At 47.5% G+C, this 22,064-nt stretch overlaps 1 protein-coding gene across 1 annotated transcript in view; it reads right to left on the reverse strand.

Annotated features, from left to right (window-relative positions):
- Window positions 1–20,682, reverse strand: part of LOC137165790 (tyrosine-protein kinase STYK1-like) — a 30,356-nt gene extending 9,674 nt beyond the window's left edge. Inside the window, exons 1-6 of the mRNA XM_067567238.1 lie at window positions 20,631–20,682; window positions 15,724–15,864; window positions 10,277–10,513; window positions 8,530–8,711; window positions 6,331–6,414; window positions 5,583–5,800 (exon numbers count right to left, since the gene is read on the reverse strand). Of these exons, the coding sequence (XP_067423339.1) occupies window positions 5,583–5,800; window positions 6,331–6,414; window positions 8,530–8,711; window positions 10,277–10,513; window positions 15,724–15,864; window positions 20,631–20,682 (914 nt within the window). The remainder of the gene's footprint in view (window positions 1–5,582; window positions 5,801–6,330; window positions 6,415–8,529; window positions 8,712–10,276; window positions 10,514–15,723; window positions 15,865–20,630) is intronic.
- Window positions 20,683–22,064: the final 1,382 nt, after the last annotated feature.

The following is a 22,064-nucleotide window of genomic DNA, read 5'->3' on the forward strand; positions in this document are numbered from 1 at the left end:
AGGGAAAACCAGGAGTGAGTGACACCAGGTCATGAGTGCATGATAAAAGCCATGGAGGAGCAAACGGAACTGCTAAAGTCACTCATAACACTGCAGACTGAATTAATGCCTGCTCGCCCCCCCTCCCTGTAGCCAGTACAGAACCTGCTTTCTATGCCTTCCCCAAACTCCACCCACACATTCCTACCAAACTCCCGGCCCGTCTGGGTGCCCTGTTCACTCCACCCCTTCAGACAGCTTCCAGAATGATAGCTGGGTTTACACCCAGCTGTCATAGCTCACACTGCCCCTCACTGTTTTCACTCCTCCAGCCCTGCTTTTCGTGTGTGTTGTGAATAATTGTTATTTAATAAAGACATCCTGTGAAGGATAAGCCATCTTTATTTTTCTCCTGCACACAGTGGTTGCACCTCACATTGATACAGAGTGCAAGCTGGATACCAGTCATAGTGTGGCACAGTGCTGTTTACAAAGACACCATATTGGTGCTCATTGTCAAAATAGTTCCTCAGGGCCTTCCTCATTTGAATGGTCCCCCGTTGTGCCCCTCTAATAGCCCTGACATCTGATTGTTCATATTCAACAACAAGATGATCCACCACTGCGCTCCACCCAGGGGGAAACTTTTCACCCTTAGTTTCACAGATATTATGGAGCACACAGCAGGTGGTTATAACTATAGGAATAATATCCTCATTTTGGTCTAGCCTGCCATAAAGGCATTGCCAGCAAGCTTTTAATCTGCCAAACGCACATTCAACGATCATTTGGCACCTGTTCAACCTGTTATTGAAGCGCTCCTTGCTGCTATCTAGGTTGCCCATATAAGGCTTCATGAGCCATGGCAGTAAAGGGTAGGCTGGGTCTCCCTGGATCACTATGGACATTTCAACATTCCCCATTGGAATCTTTTGGTCTGGAAAGACAGTCCCTGCTTGCAGCTTTCTGTACAGGCCAGTGCTCCTGAAGATGCGGCATCATGTACCTTCCCTGACCAACCCGCGTTGATGTCAGTGAAACGCCCATGGTGATCCACAAGTACCTGCAATACCATAGAGAAGAACCCCTTTTTATTGATGTACTCCATCACAAGATGGTCTGGGGCTAAAATTGGGATTTGCATGCCATCTACTGTCCCACCACAATTAAGGAATCCCATCGCCACAAAGCCATCCACTATTTCATGCACATTGCCCAGAGTCACAGTCCTCCACAGCAGAATGGCCCAGCACACGTGCGATAATACAGCACTAACGGTGGACTTCCCAACTCCAAACTGATTAATGATTGACCGACAGCAGGCTGAAGTTGCCAGCTTCCACATGGCAGTCGCCACACACTTCTCCATCAAGAGGGCAGCTCCCATTCTGGTGTCCTTGCACCGCAAGGCAGGGGCGAGCTCTGCACAGAGTTCCATGAAGGTGGCTTTGCACATTCTGTAGCCACTGTTCATCATCCCAGACCTGCGTAATGGTGTGATCCCAGTGCTTGTTTCACGTGCCCAAAAGCGGCGGTGCAGCATGTGCAGATGCACTGTGAATGCAAACAGTAATCTGGTGTTTTTGTTTGCATGGCATGCAGCAGATCAGGAGCCTCAGTTTCGAGTTCCGATTGGGATGATCAGCCGTGATGTGTTCAGAACGCTGACAACGACAGTGGAGAGCAGTGCGGGATCCATCCTTTCAGACAGAGATGGCGGGTGCTCAGGAAACTGGAGCCACTGAAAAGTGCTGTGAAACGCAGTTGGAAACCCAGGAATGATGGGACAGAAATCACTGCATCACGAGACATTGAGCCCGCACCCAGGATGCACTGCGATCCTCTCCGCCTTCCCACAACTCCTAGTGGCACAAAGTGGCGAGTTGCACAGTGGGAGTGGGATAGCTGCCCTCAGTGCACTGCTCTCACTGTTGATCCTAGAGCACCAAGTGTGGATGCACTTCGGCGACACAATGAGTGCTGTGTGGACGGGCACAAGCATTGTAATTACAGCACTTTTTGATCATCACTGTAACTTGCGTCGACAACACTCTCTAGTGTAGACACGGCATCTGGCAGTAACAAGGGAGTGTCTGCCATTGACAGAAGGTTTAGCAGGTTTCTAAAAGATCCAGTGATTTTTATCAGGGTAGATTTCTGGGTAGATAGTGCAAAACATTCTTTGGGGACAGCCATGTGACTTTGTTTGAAAATTCTCTTTGCCTGGGTTCATGTCCCCTTTGTATTAGCCTTCCTTGGTTAGTCTAGAGCAGTGGTCCCCACATGTTTAAAGTCATGCTTGCCCCATTATTCCTAATGCCATCTGTCCATGTGCCCCTGGGAGCTGTGGTTGGGAGCTGGGCCATGGTTGGAACCAGGCCTGGGGCCGGGGACAGGGCTGAAGCAGAGCTGGAAGCAGGGCTGGGTGGCGCCCCCTCCTGGCCCCTGTGGGGGCTGGCTCTGGCCCTGTTGCGCCCCCCAAATGTTCCTTTGTGCCCCCTGAGGGGGGCATGCCCCACAGTTTGGGGACCCCCGCTCTAGAGGATGAGTCTTTCTGGCAGAAACAGGGAATTTAAAGCAAATTTGGCAGAACATTTTCATAGATTCATTCTTAGATTTTTAAGCCAGAAGGGACCATTTGATAATCCAGTCTGACCCCCTGTTCAATAGGCCAGATACAGTAACTGCCCGGTATTGAACTCAGTACCATGTTTTACAAAAGCAGATCTTCGGGCAAGTTGTCCAGTCTTGATTTGAAAACATCAAGAGCAGCAGAACCCGCTGCTTTCCGGGGTGGTTCGTTCCAATGGTTCATCAGCCTCACTGTTACATGTCTATGCCTTATTGCTCTTGTGAGTTTGTCTGGCTTTAACTTCCAGCCATTGACTTTTGTTCTGCCTGTCCCTGCTAGACCAAAGAGCTTTTCTGTACCTGGTGTTTCTCCCCAAGAAGGCACTTACACTGTGCAAGCAAAGCACCTCTTGACCTGGTTGAGAAGCCCTGAAGTCTCTCACTGTATGGAATTTGCACCATTCCTGGAATCATTTCTGTGGCTCTTCTCTGTGCTCTTTCCAATGTTCCCGCTATCCAGAGCTGGACACGGTGTTCTAATGGCGTCTCCCCAATGCCCTGTATAGAGAGAGGTAAAATCACCTCCCTGCTCTCTCTCACTCCCCTTGTTTATACATCCAAGGATCCCATTAGCCCTTTTTGCCACAGTGTTGCAGGGGGAACTCATGTTTAATTGTTTGTCCATTCTGACCCTTAAATCCTTTCAAAGTCACTACAGTCCCCCATTCTGTTGGTCTGGCCTGCATTCCTTGGTCCTAGATGTAGAATTTTGCATTTGGCTGTATTAAAATGTATTTTGTCTGAATGGGCCCAACTTACCAAGCAATCCAGATCACTCTATATGACTGCCCTGTCCCCATTCTTTACCCCTCCATTGATCTTTGCTGATAAAAAGATTGTCATTCACAAATTTTATATTTTCTTCCAGCCAGACCATTGATGAAAATACTAAATAGCGCCAGACCGAGAACTTATCCTTGCAGAACCCCACTCGAAAGACCGTCCCATTGATAACTATTTCCCATGGACAGCTACCTTTTGGGATCTATCAGTTAGCCAGTTCTTAATCTAACAGGTCCTTCACTGACATTGTATAGCACTAATTTGTGGAAGCTCTGAATTCAGAATCCGCATTGTGAGCACTGCCACTGGACAGCTGACTCAGAGTTACGCTCAGCCAGTTAGGGATTGGATGACACGTGACACCCATGTGTCCAATCAAGACTGCAGCCGAGAATTAGGTCACTTTGAACTGATGATCAATTGTCAATGTTGCTCTGTCTGCAGCTAATTTAAAGACAAAAATAGAGGCTTGAGACCATGTCTGCTTCAGCTTTGCCTGGGCTGTGATGTCCCACTTTCACTTGCTTGTAAGGCCATGTGGCGAGCTACCCAGGCTCCAGGAAAAGGTGATTCAGTAGAAGGCAGACCAGAGAAGTGAGAGTAAGGATTTGAAATGGGACTGGGCTGGGAGAAGCCGAGAGCCTTGTTAGTGGAGCTGTGATAATTGGGCTTACAAATTTACTCTAATTGTGAGCTCAGCTGTAAGAAATGAGTGAAAGTTCCTAAGATGTCACCATAATCAATAACCAGTGCTGAAGGGAGAAGGTGCAAAAGGGAGAAAGACTGAATGTCGCCATGTTTGGGATCGGGAAGGAATTTTCCCTCAGGGCAGATTGGCAGAGGCACTGGGAGCTTTTCACCTTCCTCTGCAGCATGGGGCATGGGTAACTTGCTGGTGGATTCGCTGGTGGATTCTCTGTACCTTGACCTTCTTTAAACCATGATTTGAGGACTTCAGTAACTCAGTCATAGGTTAGGGGTCTATTACAGGAGTGGGGGGTGATGTTCTGTGGTCCGTGTTGTGCAGAAGGTCAGACAAGATGATCATAATGGTCCCTTCTGATATTAAAGTCTATAAGCTGCATACATCAGTAAGTGCAGAGTTGCGGCCTTCTGGCTATTGTCAAACTGCATGAAGAAGAGCAAGGGGCATCTGTAGGTTTCTAATCTGAAAGGGAGGTGGAATATCAAGTACAGCAAAGGGCTGAGGCAGCTAGAAGTGGCGGTCAGGAGGGTAACAGTATCTCACACACCCCATGCAGGAATCTCCACCACAGTACACTTTGTGCATTTCAAGTACACTTCCGTGGCAAGTCATTGTCGGAGGTTCTGTGATGGGGCCTGCCCTCATCACTGGCAAGGCAAGGGAAAGGACTCATTAGTCATGCTCTGCACCTGAGCAGGAATGATTAACTAATTGTCTCCTGGCCAGAGGAGGTGGAGTGAGGCCTTCTAAGTGGACTAAGCGAGCTCACCTGGGGGGATACTGCAGAGAAGACAGGTCTCTGTCAGAGAGAAGCCCTGGGATAGGGTTTAACAGGCGGGAAACAATGGAGAAGAACTCTCCAGGTGCAGGGCCAACAAAGGCACTTACAGTGGAGCCCGAGGGGGGTGGAAGGGCCTCTTTGTTTGGACTTTCATTCAGAATCGTTGTTTGTGTTCCTCTGGAAGAGGTTTTGACTTTCCCGTGATTTGGCTGGAGGACCGAGCCACAGAACACCCAGGGGAGGAGGCGGGAGAAGATGAAGGCTCAGAAATGCCATTACAGGGCTCAGGGAGAGTCTAGTAGGGTGCACCAGAGACAGAGACCCCATGGGACCAAAGAGGAGTGGGCACCTGTGCGGTGAGGATGTGCAACTACAGGTTCAAATCATTGCCAAGAAGAAGGACGAGCACTGCGGCAGTAGGAAGGAGTTTGTGAGACCTCACTAGATGCTACACCAAGGTTTGTGTTCCGCAGCGAGCACTGTTTCTAACGTGGCTCACAGAACAAAGGACTGTAGGATGGCAACACTTCAGGAACTCTTCTGTATGGCTTTCATCTAGCCCAAATATCTAAGCTGTTAGTGCCTAGGTTTTTCCTAAGAGTTGGCATCATTCCCATCCACAGGCCGCCCCATGCTACTCCCCAATTATCTCTGAAGAACGTCTTGCTTTAGGTTGTGCTCTAGTCCGCGTTAATAACTCACACATCGCTCTTGGCTGTGACGGGGCGTTTCAGGAGCCTTTCTGGAGACAGCCACTTTACGGGCACCTCAGCTGCCTTCCTAGATGGCAGCACGCCTCTGCGATAGACCTCTCCCGCCAGCCCCAGGCCACAGAGCCGAACTGTCATATCCTGGTGGAGCAGGACATTTCGAGCTGCTACGTCGCCGTGGATCAGTTTCTGGCTTGCTGTCAGGTATTCCTGAAATCAGAAGAGCCACATTGACGTTTGCAAAGGAGACTCTGGGACTGCATGAGTAGCAAGTGGCCAGCCACCCATGGGCTCAGCAACCAAAGCTTTAGCCACTGCAACTGCACTCTCCCAAATGGGGATACCTGCCTAGGATCTAGAATGGCTGAAAGGGTGAGCGTTGGCCTGCCATCCAAGGGGCATCTGTTTGTGTAAACTCCAGTCCCCGTTCTGGCAGCATTACTTAGCTGAATCCTACATTAGCCTTGAGGGGAAGGGGCCATAATGCTCCAAAAGATCTTCTCTATTCCCAGGAATATCTATGTGCACTCTCAGCTGGGGACTGAGCTCAGGAACAGCCTGTAAAATCAGCTAAATAAGCCAACAGCCCTGGCTGGGTTTTGCCCATTGATTGTCCTCCAGGTCTGCTATCACCATTGGAAGGAGCCGTGCTTTCTTCTTCAAAGATTAATGACTTGACCTTACGATAAACAAATCAGTGCATTTGACCCGTTCCCCTCACCTACATACATAACACCTACCAGTCCGTGTGCGATTTGGATAGCCATGGCAAACACTCTCTTCTCTGTCAGGTCATAAATATGCTCCTTAATGGATAAGTCCCCCTGCCAAGTCAAAAGAATAAGAGATAATTCATACAGGCAGCTTCTGCCTCCGCACAAATACTGACATGGTCTACTACGACTTCCACTTGGGACTGCAATAATGACATTCTAATCTAGGCTACCCAATTGAAAGTGCAGACGAGACTGAGAAGACTCAGGATCAGCATCATCTCCTGCTCCAGAACAGACATGCAGTGAACTCAGAACTAGAGCTGAGCGGGAAGTGGAAGAGGTTTTCCTGCAAATATCCACTAGCATCTAAAGCTGATTGTCTGTGACCCAAGCACATTTCAGCACCAGAGTGTCCCTAGCGTGCATGTTTTGAGCTCAGCTACTCACCAGACGTAAAGCTGGTCAAAAACTGTCAGCCAAAGCTTTTCCCACTGAAAGTGACATTTTTTCGCAACAAAGGTTTGCTTCATTTCCAGCTGATGTTTCCATTTGATTTCAGTTTTAACCCCACCCTCTCCCCCAAATTTTTGGGGCGCATCTGAATTCTATTTCGCCCCTTCTCCCTGTAAACCAGGAGTCTAGTTCATCAGCCTGGGAAGCATCACACCAGAGTTTGTCTCAGTCTTTCCCCTCATGGCACAATTTATTGGTTAACCAATTTATTAGGCAAAATAAAATAGTTCCTCTGGTTACAGTTCCTAGTTGGTTATTAATAGTGATTTCTTTGCTCTGCTCAAGACTCTCCTCTATATGCAGCAGTACAAAATAGAGCCATTTGGGTTGGAAGGCAGTCGGGAACTCTGGTAAGTCCTCTAGTTCCTACTCTCTGCTTTGTGGTAGGAAAGATTTGATTATTCCTAAAGAATTCCCAATATCTATAGTATTTTAGGCATAGCTAGGGCACCAGTCATTATAGTATTTAGTAATAGCCAAATGTAATCTTGAGTATGTTTAACATTAATTGCTATCTTTTGTAAAGTGCATTTATAGATGTAACTATGGTAAAAACCATATCTTATTTTCTGTAGAATTTCAGTGATATCTGCTCACTTTACTGACACAAAATTAAGTTTCACTTTCACCCTGCAGTTATTTGAAAGAGACCTGGATTCTATTTGACCTGATGCTAAACCCTGACAGATGCTTTCTTGCTGGTGATAATGCAGAGGCAGAAAGCACAAGGCATCCAGAAACTGGTGATAGGATAGAATAAGAATGCAGACAGCAAAAATGAGATTTTAAATCCCAATCGGAATTTGTGGTGCTGGCAGCTGGAACAAGTCCTGACTTACACTGTAAAGTGAGCAAGTTCCATTGAGAAGCAAAGACAGTAAATGAGACCTCACATTGTCAGATTTACAGGCTGTTCTCAGAGTGCAGCTGGAGTTTAAATAAGAGATGAAATGCTACATTTGTGTCTGCAATGTTGCAAACCTCAAGTGTTCAAAACTCATAAGATTAAAAAAAAAAAAAAATTGTTTCTCCTTCCCCTTCTGGTGTCAGAGCATGGAGGTCACACTCAAGTCACATTTTCAAATTTTTCTCTGCAACCAGGAGGGCTAAAAACTCACTTTAAAAAAAAAAAAAAAAAAAAAGAAAGCTGAGGTTCTCATGGAACTCCAGGAATTTTTCCCCCAGGTCAGATTGGCTGGGAACTTGGGGGTTTTCTCCATCCTCTGCAGCATGGGCCCCTGCTGGAATCATCTGGGAAAATCTCACCTATCAATCAAGCAATTATGTCAAGTAATTGTGGCAGCTCAGATTCTCCTGTTCTCTGCCTCACAAGTTTAGTTTATAGGACTGAAATTCTTTAGTCTAACTAAAGTCTTCGGGCTCAACCCAAGAGTAAGTGGGTGAAAAGTAATGGCCTGCGCTATTCAGGAGATCAGACTAGATGATCTAATGGTCCCTACTGGACTTGAACTCTATCAAATTGGGGCTTTAAGACAAAATTCAAATATCACGAGACTTGCCAGCTCTCCTGATTTTATCTCAACACTGCTTGTGCTGAAGTCAAACATTTCCCCACTTCTGCTGGGCAAATTACATTAACCCTAACAAGGCTGCGATGCAGAGAGAACTGGAAGGGGAGTGGGAGTGGTGCTTTGCCTGGTATTCCCCCACCACAGCTTGTCCACTTCAAAAGCAAATGGCTCCTCTCACCTGATGGGTTTGCCACAGGAAGCACAGTAAATTTCCTAGGCTCATGGCCTCCAGGATGAGACAGAGGGGCAGAGCTTGGCTCTGGCACCACAGGACCTTCACCAGGCTGGCATGATTACAGATCTTGATGTGAAACTTCATCATTTCTATAAAATCCTTCATTTCCTGAGGACTGGTGGCCACTGATGGGAAGGGACAAGAAGCTACGTTAATACCAAGCGTGGGCACTAAGAGGAGGAACCCCAGAAGAGCAGATGGCCTAAACACTTACAAGAAAGGGGAATAACCCATGAGGAGGAGTAAAATGTGGATCAACAGGGACTAGATATGAGCTGGATTTGCAGCCCAGATCTGGGTTCAGATCCAAGTTTTCTCCATGAGCCTTGGTCTAGAACATGCCCTGTTTAGATCCATGATTTTGATTCCCCTATTCAAGACATATCAGGGCGATTTGGTCTATTTGGACAATGTGTATTGGCTGTGGCCCAGCACTAGAACAGGAGGAACACGATGGCCAGGCTATGGAAAGAATGCACCAAAGCAAATCTATTGCTGTTGACAATCAACGTTCTCCCAACCAACGGCTCATTGGGATGCTGTGGTTAAGGCACATCAGGTTTATACCCAATGGTACGTAAGGATGTGAAATAGTCAGCCGCCTTTGGCTGCCTTGATCCCACAGATCAGATACCTATTCTGCAGCTGGAAGCAAGCTTTCAGTATGAGATCAACCAAGATTTGGGCCCATGCCCTTTCCGATTGTGGTTGAATACCTTAACCACTCTACCATCGCTCCTCACCTTGCACCCTGCTTACAGTTAAATAGTAACAGAGCTTATCCCACAACAAACTGGAGAGGCAAATTTTCAAACTGTAGATGGCCAGGCTGGTGGACAAAAATGTCCCCTTACTATACGCACAATCACTCATTGTGCCTCCTGCCTCCTGCCTCCAGCTCAGTCATCTGCAGCGACTGAACTAGGGACCTCTGCGTCTAAAAGTATGTCTACTGTTTGACCCAAAGGAGTCGATATGGGCATCTTGGGGATGTGGGACTCAAACATTTAACATGTCTAGCCATTAGAGAGAGACAAAGACCTTCACTGGCTTAAAGGGGGGTCACGCGTGTGCAAATTGGAATAGTTGCACTGGTGCACACGGCAGCACTTGTGCACGTGCATTTTTGTAGGCCTCTGTTTAATAACGTTTTGCCCTGAAAGTCTCTGTTTCCTTCACGTACTCAAAAGGAGCTGCACTAGCTGAGCCCTTCCCCTGCACCATCAGACTGGAGAGCTGTTGCTGTCGGGTGTCACCAAAGGATCCTGGACCAGTCACTAGTGTGGAGCTAGAGACACTGAGGGAGGAATTTCTAAAAGCTGCTTAGGTTGCTCTGGTCACGTGTTCCTATTTAATAAGTGGGGTCTAACCCACTGGTGAGTACGTGGTACATGCCATCCATGGTGTCTGGGCCACAGAGGACACGAGTGTGTTACAGCCCCCAAGAGGCTTAGCACAAGCTGTTGTTGCTCATGTGTTTTGCTCTGGCAGTGCCTGGTTCAAACCCTGTTGCACTGGCCAAGCTGGCAGCTGTCACATTCACTCAGATGGCTAAGGCACAATTCCAGTTAATGCCTGCATCTTCCCTCTTAGAGCCATCTCCCCATCTACGCATCTCCTTCAGTCCATAACACACCAACCAGCACACACCTGGCAGTGAGAGACAGCTCCCTCTCCCCACCTTGCTCACCTGGTAGTTTCTTCAAAACCACAGACAGTGAAGGCCCCAAAGAACTTGTTTGGATGAGGGTGGCCCGGGAAATCTGTCCATATCGCCCCAGGCACAAAAACTCCTCCTCCTGGATGTGTCGGTCCTTGGGCAGCTCCCACTTTGCTAGGAGGGAATCCTTAAATGCCAGTATCCTCTCCGTTGCAGTGGCTGTGGGAAGGGAGTCGTATTCGTTCCGATCTTGCTTTGGAATACCATCTGCCAAGAAAGAATCGTTGTGTGTGTTCTCAGTGTGCTGCACAGACACCAGCCCGGATGCCTGGGTTCTGTTCCCAGCACTGGCACTGACTCACAGTGTAACTTTGGGCTTATCACTTCTATCTTAGGTACTTGTCTGGGCCCCCATTACTGGAGCATCTGAGCACTCAGATGCTTCAGTGTGTATATAGATCCTCACCCCTCTCTGTGAGGCAGGGCTAGTATTACCCTTGCACAGATGGGAACTCAGACACTATCCCAAAGTCCCACATGGAGGCTGCAGCAGAGCAGGGAATTGAATCCAGGTTGTCAAAGGGCTGGGCAGGTGCCCTAACTACTAGGCCACCATTCCTTTCTGTACCTTTTGCTCCTCTGTAAAAGGAGGAGGAAGCTACTTCCCCATCTCACAGAGGGATTGTGTTAATGTTTGTAGAGCACTTTGAGGCCCTCCGTTGGAAGGTGATGCGGAGACACAAAGCCCTGTCTTCAAACCAGGCTGTTATAACCCTATAAAGGCTGGTGACAGAGATTCCTGGGCAGTGACCTCTGGATCCACTCCCTGCTGAAATACAACCAGAAGGAATCCAGCAGCTTTTAGACATGCCTCTTTGCCCAGCCGGATTAAGCTGATTAAAGTCCTGCTTCCCAAGCCGACTAGTTCTGCTGCAGGAGGCATGAAGTCTGGTTTCTAGACCTGAGATTTTGAATGTCTCAACCTAAGTCTTTGAAGGTGGCCAGATACCATGGTGATGGCCACCAAATACAGGGCTGCAATTATAGAGCTCGGTGAAATTTTTTTGGCGAATAGATTTATTGAAAAATGCTTTTTTAGTGGGGCACCAAAACTACTCATCAATCCAGGTCAAATTGTTTAAGCCCAAAACCCCCCCAAACCCTGAAAAAAATATTTTTGGAAATGTTGCAATGTTTTATTTTGACATTTTCCAAAGGAATGGTTTTCACGTTTTGTTTTGAAAATGCAAACAAATTCTTTTGTAAGTGTCATTTCAAATTGACATCCAAAATGTTTGGTTCGACCTGAATACATTTTTTTTTCCACTTTGGTAAGGGAAAGAATCCCTCAATTTTGGTTCAAAACAAACCAATTTTGGTTCAGGTTTTTCATTTTTGGCCACTGAACTGAAAAAATCAACGAACCACTCAGTTCTGTTGGCTTGTAATGCTTGTAATGTAGTATTATCTTCACCTTTGCATTGTGGAGTCAGAGAATTAAGCTTAGAATTGATTAATTGAATGCCTGGCCTGAAACTGGTCATAGAAGGCCTGGCCTGAAGTTGTAGCCTGAAACTGAAATAGAAGGCCCAGGCTAAACCATTAACAGAATGCCTCAACTGAAACTATGATAAAGATGCTAAAATCCCACAAGAGGTCTCTGAACCACACCCCAAATGCAAGTTCTCTGTTATGAGCCTTTAAGCCTTTTGCAGTCTGTGAACAGACATCACCTGTTTCGATAAGTATTGGTACCTGCCCCCTTTTGTCTTACCGGCCCCATAGAAACTTACTCCATTACAAATTAGCATTTTGAACAGGTAGTGTGTAACCACCCATCTTCGGGTGTTAGCCAGGGTACTGGAAAACCACATTGTACAATCAAGTGACTCGTTGGGCGTTCCTGTGAAGGCATCTGGTGTGCCCCACTGTACACTGTGATTGTCTTTCCTATTAAGTATAAACCGTTAATCAAATTCCACTATACGATCAACATGTAAATGAACCTAAGCAACCCCTATATAAGTCTTTTGTATCTGGTAGCCAGGCCCAGCATCCAGACATGCTGCTTGACTTCCCTATAGCCACCTGGGTTTTCCCTATGGCTATAGTATTCCCCATAGCTATGGTTATTTGATTGTGTGTGTCACAATTAAAGCTGCACCCGATCCAACTCTAAAATGTAGCAGAGTGATTCTTTCCTCGACAGCATGTATCATATTTGCTGAATGATTAACTATCCTGAATTTATCATACGATGAGGGACAATCAACACTCATTGTTATATTTGCTTTTCACTAAACCGACCTCAGTTTTCTTTCATATGAGTGATGTACCCGAATGTTTAAATGTTGATATCTTAACTGTATCACTAAACTGATAACCCTTAATCTGGGATATTGCAGATTATGCACTCTTTGTATTGTATGATTTTCAAACTAAACCTTGTACCTTTTGGATAATCTATGCATTATTCCCAGATGTACAGAAACTCCTTCAAAGATGCTGTATTTGATTATTTTATAACATTAGCTTTAATAACATTTTTATCTTAACCTTTGCATACCATCCGTGTATGATTTCAATATCTGTTCCTCAAATAATGTGTTCCCTTTTGGTTTGTGTTTGTTAACATTGCAGCAAACACTTGGGGCAATAATAGACATAAGTAAACTGACCACTTCAATCTAGGAGATTTCCTGGTACAACAATAGTCCTCAGCACCACAATACAGAGAGAGCTGGAGAGTAGGTGGATTATCTCTGGGCTTTGTGTCAGTTCCTTGTATTTCTCTTCGTTTCCCTCTTAAATTTGTGATTTAGTGTAAAGGGCTTTGTAATGCTGCTCTCGTGTGCTGTACCGAGTGATGTGTGAAATGTAATGACACTGCAGCCCTTAGTTGGACATACTAAAATGCCAGGCTGTCTCCAGCAATGTATTTCCATGAGCCTTCTTTTAGCTGGCACTCAGCAGTGCTGGGCCTTAAGACTGATTTCTGTCTACAAGAATGACTACCACAAATGACCTTCCATGTAACTGTTCATCCTTGGCAGGACCAGCGAGTTCCCTTGGGATTGGATGCTAATTGAGGATCCAAATCCTCTCTGCTTGCATTGCAACTGCAGAGGCCTCCAGGGCCAGAGCCTCCAAGGGAGCTGCCCCAGTAATGATTCTGACCTGGAGATCCTTTAAAGCTAAATCATTCTTGGTGCCACAAAAGACTCCTGCCAGGGGAATGCTGGGATCACTGCTGCTGGGGCATCTCCCTGACCAGTGCAACACTAACTGGGCTGAATCTCTGGGAGGAAAAGATAAATCATAGAATCATAGAAGATTAGGGTTGGAAGGAACCTCAGGAGGTCATCTAGTCCAACCCCCTGCTCAAAGCAGGACTAACCTCAGCTAAATCATCCCAGCCAGGGCTTTGTAAAGCTGGGCCTTAAAAACCTGTAAGGATGGAGATTCCACCATCTCCCTGGCAACCCACTCCAGTGCTTCACCACCCTCCTAGGGAAAAAGTTTTTCCTAATATCCAACCTAGCCCTCCCCCACTGCAACTTGAGACCATTGCTCCTTGTTCTGTCATCTGCCACCACTGAGAACAGCCTAGCTCCATCCTCCCTGGAACCCCTTTCAGGTAGTTAAAGGCTGCTCTCAAATCCCCCCTCATTCTTCTCTTTTGCAGACTAAACAAGGCCAGTTCCCTCAGCCTCTCCTCATAAGTCATGTGTCCCAGCCCCCTAATAATTTTTGTTGCCCTCCACTGGACTCTTTCCAGTTTGTCCACATCCTTTTTGTAGTGGAGGGCCCAAAACTGAACACAATACTCTAAATGCGGCCTCACCAATGCCAAATAGAAGGGAATAATCACTTCCCTCGTTCTGCTGGCAATGCTCCTACTAATGCAGCCCAATATGCTGTTAGCCTTCTTGGCAATAAGGGCACACTGTTGACTCATATCCAGCTTCTCATCCGCAAGGTCCTTTTCTGCAGAACTGCTGCATAGCCAGTCGGTCCCCAGTCTGTAGCAGTGCATGGGATTCTTCCCTCCTAAGTGCAGGACTCTGCATTTGACCTTGTTGAACTTCCTCACATTTCTTTTGGCCCAATCCTCCAATTTGTCTAGGTCACTCTGTATCCTATCCCTACCTGCCAGGGTATCTACCACCCCCCCTAGTTTAGTGTCATCTGTGAACTTGCTGAGGGTGCAATCTACCCCATCCTCCAGATCATGAATGAAGATGTTGAACAAAATTGGCCCAAGCACTGATCCCTGGGGCACTCCGCTTGTTACTGGCTGCCAGCTAGACACCAAGCCGTTGATCACTACCCGTTGAACCCGAAGATCTAGCCAGCTTTCTATCCATCTTGTAGTCCATTCATCCAACCCATATTTCTTTAACTTGCTGGCAAGAATACTGTGGGAGACCGTATCAAAAGCTTTGCTAAAATCAAGGTATATCATGTCCACCACTTTCCCCACATCCACAGAGTCAGTCATTTCATCATAGGAGGCAATCCGGTTGGTCAGGCATGACTTGCCCTTGGTGAATCCATGCTGACTGTTCCTGATCACCTTGCTCTCCTCCAAGTGCTTCAAAATGGATTCCTTGAGGACCTGCTCCATGATTTTTCTGGGGATTGAGGTGAGGCTGACAGGTCTGTAGCTCCACAGATCCTCCTCCTTCTCTTTATTAAAGATGGGCACTGTATTTGCCTTTTTCCAATCGTCTGGGACCTCCCCATATCACCATGAGTTTTCAAAGATAATGGCCAACTGGACAATTTGGATGCCAGGAGCCAAATCCATCACTGGGGTAACTCTGATAGGCTGAACCACTGGATTTATGTACAGTTGAGCTGCCGCATGAAAGAGCTCTACAGTCCTCCTAAATCTTTGCTGCCTGCTTTAGTGGGCTACACTGGCTGCACCTACCCTACTGAACAATAGTGTAACCTGGGGGAAATTCCTCTATTGCTCAGTTTACACCCTCAATGCTTGGTTAACTTTCCCCAGTTGCTGGCCAGGAGGAAGTGTGACATAATGGTCAGAGCAGAGGACTGGGAATCACAACTCCTGAGTGCTCTGATCATCTTGACGTACCTTTCAGAGGGCTTCTGCAGCTTAATTACAAAGCAGCAGCCTCTCCAAAGGTCAGGCTGAGGTTTATAGCTCCCATTTTGCACCCCAACCCCTTTTCCCGTCCTCAAAAATGGTCCTTTCCACTTCCAATCCCAGATGCACGCTGTGGTCACATGGCATTTTGCCCATCCTGGATGGGATCCAGACAAGCCATTTTGGAGCCGTGAGGCTCATTATGGCAGGGCTTGAAAACTCTCCTAACTTGGATTCACCTGAGAAGCTTTTCTGATGTGATCTCTGGAGGGTCTTGGTGAGACCCAGGGGCTAGGGCTGGAGATGGGCAAAGGCCCGTCTGGGGCATGAAACCCCAGAGCAGCAGAGTTCACATCCTTACCTTCCAGCAAGATGATGGGTTCACTTTCAGCATCCTTCCTCCTCCGACAAGTCTTCCAGACGATGACGCTCACTACCAGCAGTGTGGAGAAGGCCAGGAAGGTGGGGATAATGATCATCGCATTCTGCATCTTGATTTCATCTGCAGCAAAGAACCCAGAGGACAATGCTAGAGACAAACCCCTCGGTGCTGGCAAGGAGCACTCTGGGGAGCTGGGTACCATAGCCATGGGTAGGGCAAGTAGGACCCTACGGCCCAGCAGCTCCTTGCTTGTTCTCTAAGGAGATGCCATTGACTTGAGCCTGATGGGCCGCAGAGCCCCTGACAAGCTGGAGACAGAGATGCTGCTGGGCCCATTATCACCCTTCTCGTCAGGAGCCAGACGCTCAGGGTGTCACAGTGCACCCATACGTGGGCTCAGGTACGTCTACACTGGAGCCAGCGGTGTACAGCCACTGGCACCGGAGGTGCCTACTCGGGGCAGCTAGCCCATCCCACCACCCGTGGCTAGCGAGTAGGTTAATCCCATCTAGCATGGGTCTACGTCCCTGAGCTGGCCATTACTCCTCCAGCTCCAGAGCAGGCGTCCCCTCACAGAGGGCAACTTGGGTTATAGCAGAGACAGGCCTGAATCCAAATCCCAGATTCTGAGGTCAGGGCTAGCTCCCAATGTACTGAACCCAACCTCCAGAGTCACAACCAGCTGAATGTCACAGCCAGCCCCTGCCTTTGTAATGGGCCAAACCCCAAATCTCCCCCACCCCCGAGCCCTGAGGTACCTGAACCCTGAGTCAGGGCGCTCTCCCATGTAGCCGACAGCAAGGTGGAATCAAACCCAGTACTGCGGCCTTGTGCCGTGCAAGCAGCGACTCCACTACTCCCACTCCCAGGGCCAAACCCTGCACTCCTCACTCAGACAACCCCGCAGCTTGAAAAGGAGAGCAGATTCTCCCAACACTGGTGGGTGACGCTGAAGTCGGACTTCCCAACCAGCCACAAACAGTGCTTCTGATTCCCCCACACCGGTTATCAAGAAGCCAAAAGAAAATATACACTGCCCCCTTTACTGCATTTCAGTCTCTGGCTCCCAATCGGCCACTAGGTCTTACTTAGCACATTACAGCCTTTCTAACAGTACCTGACACAGCATAGCTCAGATGAATTATTATGATTTTGACACATTGATGTTAAATAACATAATAAACGCCCCCCTCCCCAAGCCAGCCAGCGTCACACCCCTAACGTGAGATTGGTGTAGAAGGGAGTAATCAGAGCTCCTGAATACACCGCAAGGCTTTCTCTATTCCAGCTAGCGTCACAGAAGCCATTGGGAGTTTGTCTGAGTGGGACCCAGCCAGGGACTGAGCCTGCAGCGGGGCCAGTACTGGGAGGCCTGTGCACCACTGGAGTCCCACTGGGGCTACACACCGTCCACAGGGCTGGTTTTCAGTGATGGGCCTAAAGTCCTGCCCAGCAGGTCAGTGGCAGAGCTGGGATTAGAGCCCAGACTCTTGGTTCCCGGGCCAGTGCTCTAGCTGCTACCCCCCTTTTACCTTAAAAACAACACCCCACACATCTCCCACAGGCACCAGCCAGCTTATGTTTCCATTCACCTGCACACACTGCAGCCAGAGTTAGAGCTCCCGTTGAGAAGCTGGGGCTGATTGAATAGGATCGTCTCAGAGTCCACTTATCAGAGAGGGATCAGGGCTGTCGTTGTGGTTTACCAGTGAGTAGCCAGGCCTTCTGTATGCCTCATGATGAAGTAAAAAAGTTCCAAACCCATTTCTCTGGGTTGGAGGTCATCTTTAGTCCTGGGACATTGCCATTAGACAGAGCTCTTGAATCTGCCCTCTTTCAGTTTGCAGCATCCTGCCTGCCTTACTCACCTAAGTAGTCCTATTGACTATAGTGGAACCTCTTGAATTAATAAAGTGACCAGGATTTGACCTATAATCTGTACAGTAAAATGTGTGCAGGAGTTATTCTACCCACCACTGAAATGTAGCAAAGACTGGGGCGGAACGTAATAGCTGTCTGAAAGCGACGGAACAATTTAGGCATGTGGTCTAAATTGCAGTTTACACCCTTGTTCACTTTCCATGGATGTTCAAGCTCTTGAGTTTAGGAAAAGCAGGTTTTTAGCTAAAAATGCCTGAATGAAAGATTATATAAATGACTGAAAGGCAACTTGGGCCCAGTTCAGGAAAGCACCTGCTTAAAATAGAGACGCTGCCACAATGCAGCCTCTGATGGTAAATTCTGCAGTGCGCAGTTGGTGCTGCGTGCAAATGCAAACTTTACAATTTGAAATCCATTTTGTGTTTATTAGTTACAGAAGTCGCGTGGTATTGTTTCTGTTCCCTGCTTGACTGACTTTTGAGACTAATGGTTAGAGGAGAATTTTGGACTGAACAGTGATCAAACATATGATATTTGGGTCTGCCCAGGTCATTACTGTTGGAAGGAAATATTGATGACAGCGTCAGGTCGATGCTTTTGTACAATCCTGTTTATTTACAAGGAATGCACACGAAGTCCGTTCCTCTGAACACAGTCGGAACAAACAGTGGTAGTTTCCTTGCTTACAATATTGAAGTCTGCCCCTCCAGTCAGTCTGTAGCCAAGGAGCTCTGCCTGCTCCTTTTCAGGGCCATGATCACAGCAGCTTCTCTCACTTCCTCTGCTCTGGCTCACACCCACAGGCTGCCAAACCATCCCCTTGCCCAGGGGTGGCCAACCAGTGAGAGACAAAGAGCAGCAGTTACCTTGTCCTCAGGCAGCTCGTCAATTTCACTCCCTCTCTTCTCCCAAGAGCCGCATTTGTGTGAGCAAAGAGCCACATGCAGCTCATGAGCCGCGGGTTGGCCACTCCTGCCCTAGCCTCTGAGATTGCATCCAAGAAAGGCTTCAGCCGACATGGTTTAGCTTCTGACCAGGCCTTGCCTTGTGCCCAGTACCTTGGGTGGTGGCTTCTATTGTTCTCAGCTATTATTATGTAAAACAGCCTTAATTGCTCCTTTCATTTACCTGAAGGAAGAATGGTCAGCTTCAGAAAGGTCTGTGGTTGTCTATAGATAAAAATCCACTTGAAGTGCCTTAGAAGATCTGAGCCTGAATGCTCTTAAAAACCAGGCCTCAACTGTGTGTGTGGAGCTCTTGATAACCAGGCCCTGAGCTCATTTGAAAATCATGCACAGTAAAATTCCTGCAAGCATACACGCCCACAGTATGGAATACTAGGTGATGGTGCCATCCCAGTGATTTTATCAGAAATCTAGTGGCCTTTGTGTGTTTCTTACAGCCTCAGCTGTTGAAATCAAGACACTCTCAGCTTTCACTTAAATGTACTGTTATTTTTTTAAATAGCATGGTTTTCCATGCTCATGCTTGACTAGGTTCTATGGGTGAAATGCTGCCTGCATTGAAGTCAATGGGGCTTTTGTCAGAGATTTCAATGAGACAGGATTTCAGCCGCTGTGTCTCCGTGCGACGTGTGGGTGGAACAGCAGAGCACCTTTATGAATGCAGTGCATGATGATTACTTTGCTTGGTGTTGTGAAGTATGTTGACTACGTGATGCCATAGGGCTGTGTAAGGTAAGCAGAGCTGGCAGGTTTGTATTTTGAACTCTTTCAGCTCTGCTGTGTGCTAACTAAACCCGCGGTGCTGGGTGTCAGGCTGTAGCCTTTGAGTAGGGAATGGGATTTTATAATCTCCCAGTAACTCGGTCTTTTGACCTTTGCATATTATCTCTGCTGATGCAAAGGGGCAAAGTTAAGACTGAGTGTGGGGCATATAAATGGGGTGTGGTGAAGGTGAGAGCCGGACTGCATGGCTGTGGGATGGGGGTGGGGGAGGACGCTGGCTCCCTTAACTGTTCATTTCCAGACTTCATTTTTGTTTTGAAAGGTGAAGCCTTCCTATAAGGGTGATGTGGGGTGTTAGTTGTGGCCAAACATGCTTTCAGCACGAACACTTCTCTTCACCATATTCTGTGTGTGTAACGGACACCATCCGGCTGGTGATAAAGCCAGCTGGCTCTGCTGAGGCCCTCGGAAGGAGGACTCCCCGCCTGCAAACATTAGTGGGCTGTGGCAAAGAGAAGGGAGAGAGGCCCTTTAAACCCTTAAAGATTTATAAGGTTTCAGTTTCTAAACATGGACAAAAACCGCTGCCTTTCCATGCCCCCTGTCTTGCCATCTCGTTCTGCCCCACCCCCTGTGTCTTGCACCAACCGCTGATCAACATTTTTGGAACAATATTTTTTCATTACAGATTGGTCTTTTTTCAAAAAATGAAACATTTTCAACTGTTTTTGTGTTTTGAAATGTTCAGCTTTTTCTATTAAAAGCTGAAATATGCTCAGGTGTTTTGGGTTTTTTTCCTTCCCTTCCTCTTTTTCAGGGGGGAAAAAGGAAAACAAAAACCCCTTAGTATTAAAATTCTCCCCACTTTTGAAAATGTTCTTGGGATATTTTTCCAGCGAGCTCTGTTCTTGCCCCTTCACGCTCTGTCAGCCCCTCTCCAGAGTTCCTCATTCTGAAACTACCCTTCCACTTCTCCCCCTCCCCTCTGCACGTTGGACCCTCCAGATTCTCTGTTCCCGATTCCTATCCATTTGCCTTTTCTCTGCACAGCACTGGTAAGAGCACAGCCTGGAGCCTGCAGAGGGTCGGTTTTCATTTATAAACACTTAGAAAGTGATTGTAACACATAATCACTACTAGTAGGTGTTTGTCATTCAGTTTCTTTTTGGGGAAGTTAGGAGTAGAGTCTGGCAAATGGGTCTAATGGGACACTAGCTTCAGTCTATGCTCTGGAGTGGCTCCCATCCTAGCCACAGACTAGGACTAGGCATGGAGACCACCCCACAGACTAGCCAAGAGGAAGCGTATAGGACTTACCGTAGAGATAATCTCCACTGGAGGAGTTACAGTGAGGTTGCTGGCTTCTCATTGGAGAGTGACCTCCTCCGGGTGGGCTTTGATATAAAACTCCAACACGAGTGGCTCAGCCTGGCCCCAGCTCCAGGGCTTCTAGCAAGAAAGGCGAGCGTGTCTCAGTGAGGGGAACTATGTGCCTGGCCACCTCCTTCCACTTCTCCCACTGCGCAGGTAACTTAGGATCCCTCTCCCACATCCAGATGCCTTGATGGGTAGGTTGCAGTGTGATGTGCTGGGCAAAGGTTTACCAGCAGGCAGTTTTATGACTGCAGATGTGACGCTTAGGTATCAGACTCAAGTTCAAGGACTCCATGTGCTATTTAACTCTTTTATTTTTTGTCTCTAGTCGCTGAGGGGGCCTGATCCAGCCCCCTACTGAACTCAGTGGGAAAACCTCCCATCAGCTTCCCGGGAAGGAGGATCAAATTTAGTATTTTGCAGGCTCTTGTTGTTTCTTTTCCTCTTCTTCTGCAGACGGGAAATAATTGTAAAGAGAAAGGAAGCCCTGGAGAAGTGCTGGCAGCCTTGGGGGCCTGCCAAGTAATCTCTGCCCCTGTTTGCAAACATCGTCTGGTGCTCCGGCAGTGTCTCTGCTCCCCTGCCATAGCTGTCAGTAACACGTGGCACACAGAGGAAAGGCGGGGCAGGTAACACACTAATAGCGACCAGGCAAGCTCATTGCTACACTTCAGGAGAACCCAATTCAAGAAGGGTGTGATCTGGACTAGCCAGTGACCCATTGGAGTCATTTGAACTTGGCTTAGACCAGGGATTGAATGCAGGTCCAGGGATGTGAAACTGTTGCCCAAACCCACTTGCCTTCCTTTCCTCTGCTCTCGGATTCTGTGTCTTCAGAATTTACTGAGTCTGTACAGAACAGGCCTAGCACAGCCTGATGTGGGCTGTAGTTACTACTATGATACATGTAATACACAGACCATGCGACTCTCGACTTGTCTGCTCTCCATCTCATCTGTAAGAATCTCTTTTCTCCCTGCCTTAATTACAGTGCCTGATTTCCCCTGGTGCAGTTTTACTGACTTAAACAGAATTACATCAACTGTGAATTTGGCTCAGTGACCCTATTTTTTAGGTGTAAACCTTCAAAAAACCCAGCTCGTGTAAATAAATTACCACGTGGCCCGACACCGTCTTTCTGGGGCATTTTGCCTATCTTCTTGACTCGCCTGGCTGTGTGATAGTAAATTTGTATGTTGGGCTCTTTTTATATCTCACTGCAGGGACTCCCCACCCAGCTAAGTGCATTTCTCTGGTGTTGCATCTAGGACTTTCTACTGTGCTCCAGGAGGTGAGATGGGCTGCTGAAGTCTTCTCGGGTGTGTCGCTTTCAGAATTGGTCTAAATCCTTGATTACCTGGATTGTTGCAGGTGGGG

The sequence above is a fragment of the Emydura macquarii genome, unplaced genomic scaffold (assembly GCF_026122565.2).
Source record: "Emydura macquarii macquarii isolate MOO-44397 ecotype Brisbane River unplaced genomic scaffold, CSIRO-AGI_Emac_v2 contig_2768, whole genome shotgun sequence".
Classification (NCBI taxonomy): Eukaryota; Metazoa; Chordata; order Testudines; family Chelidae; genus Emydura; species Emydura macquarii.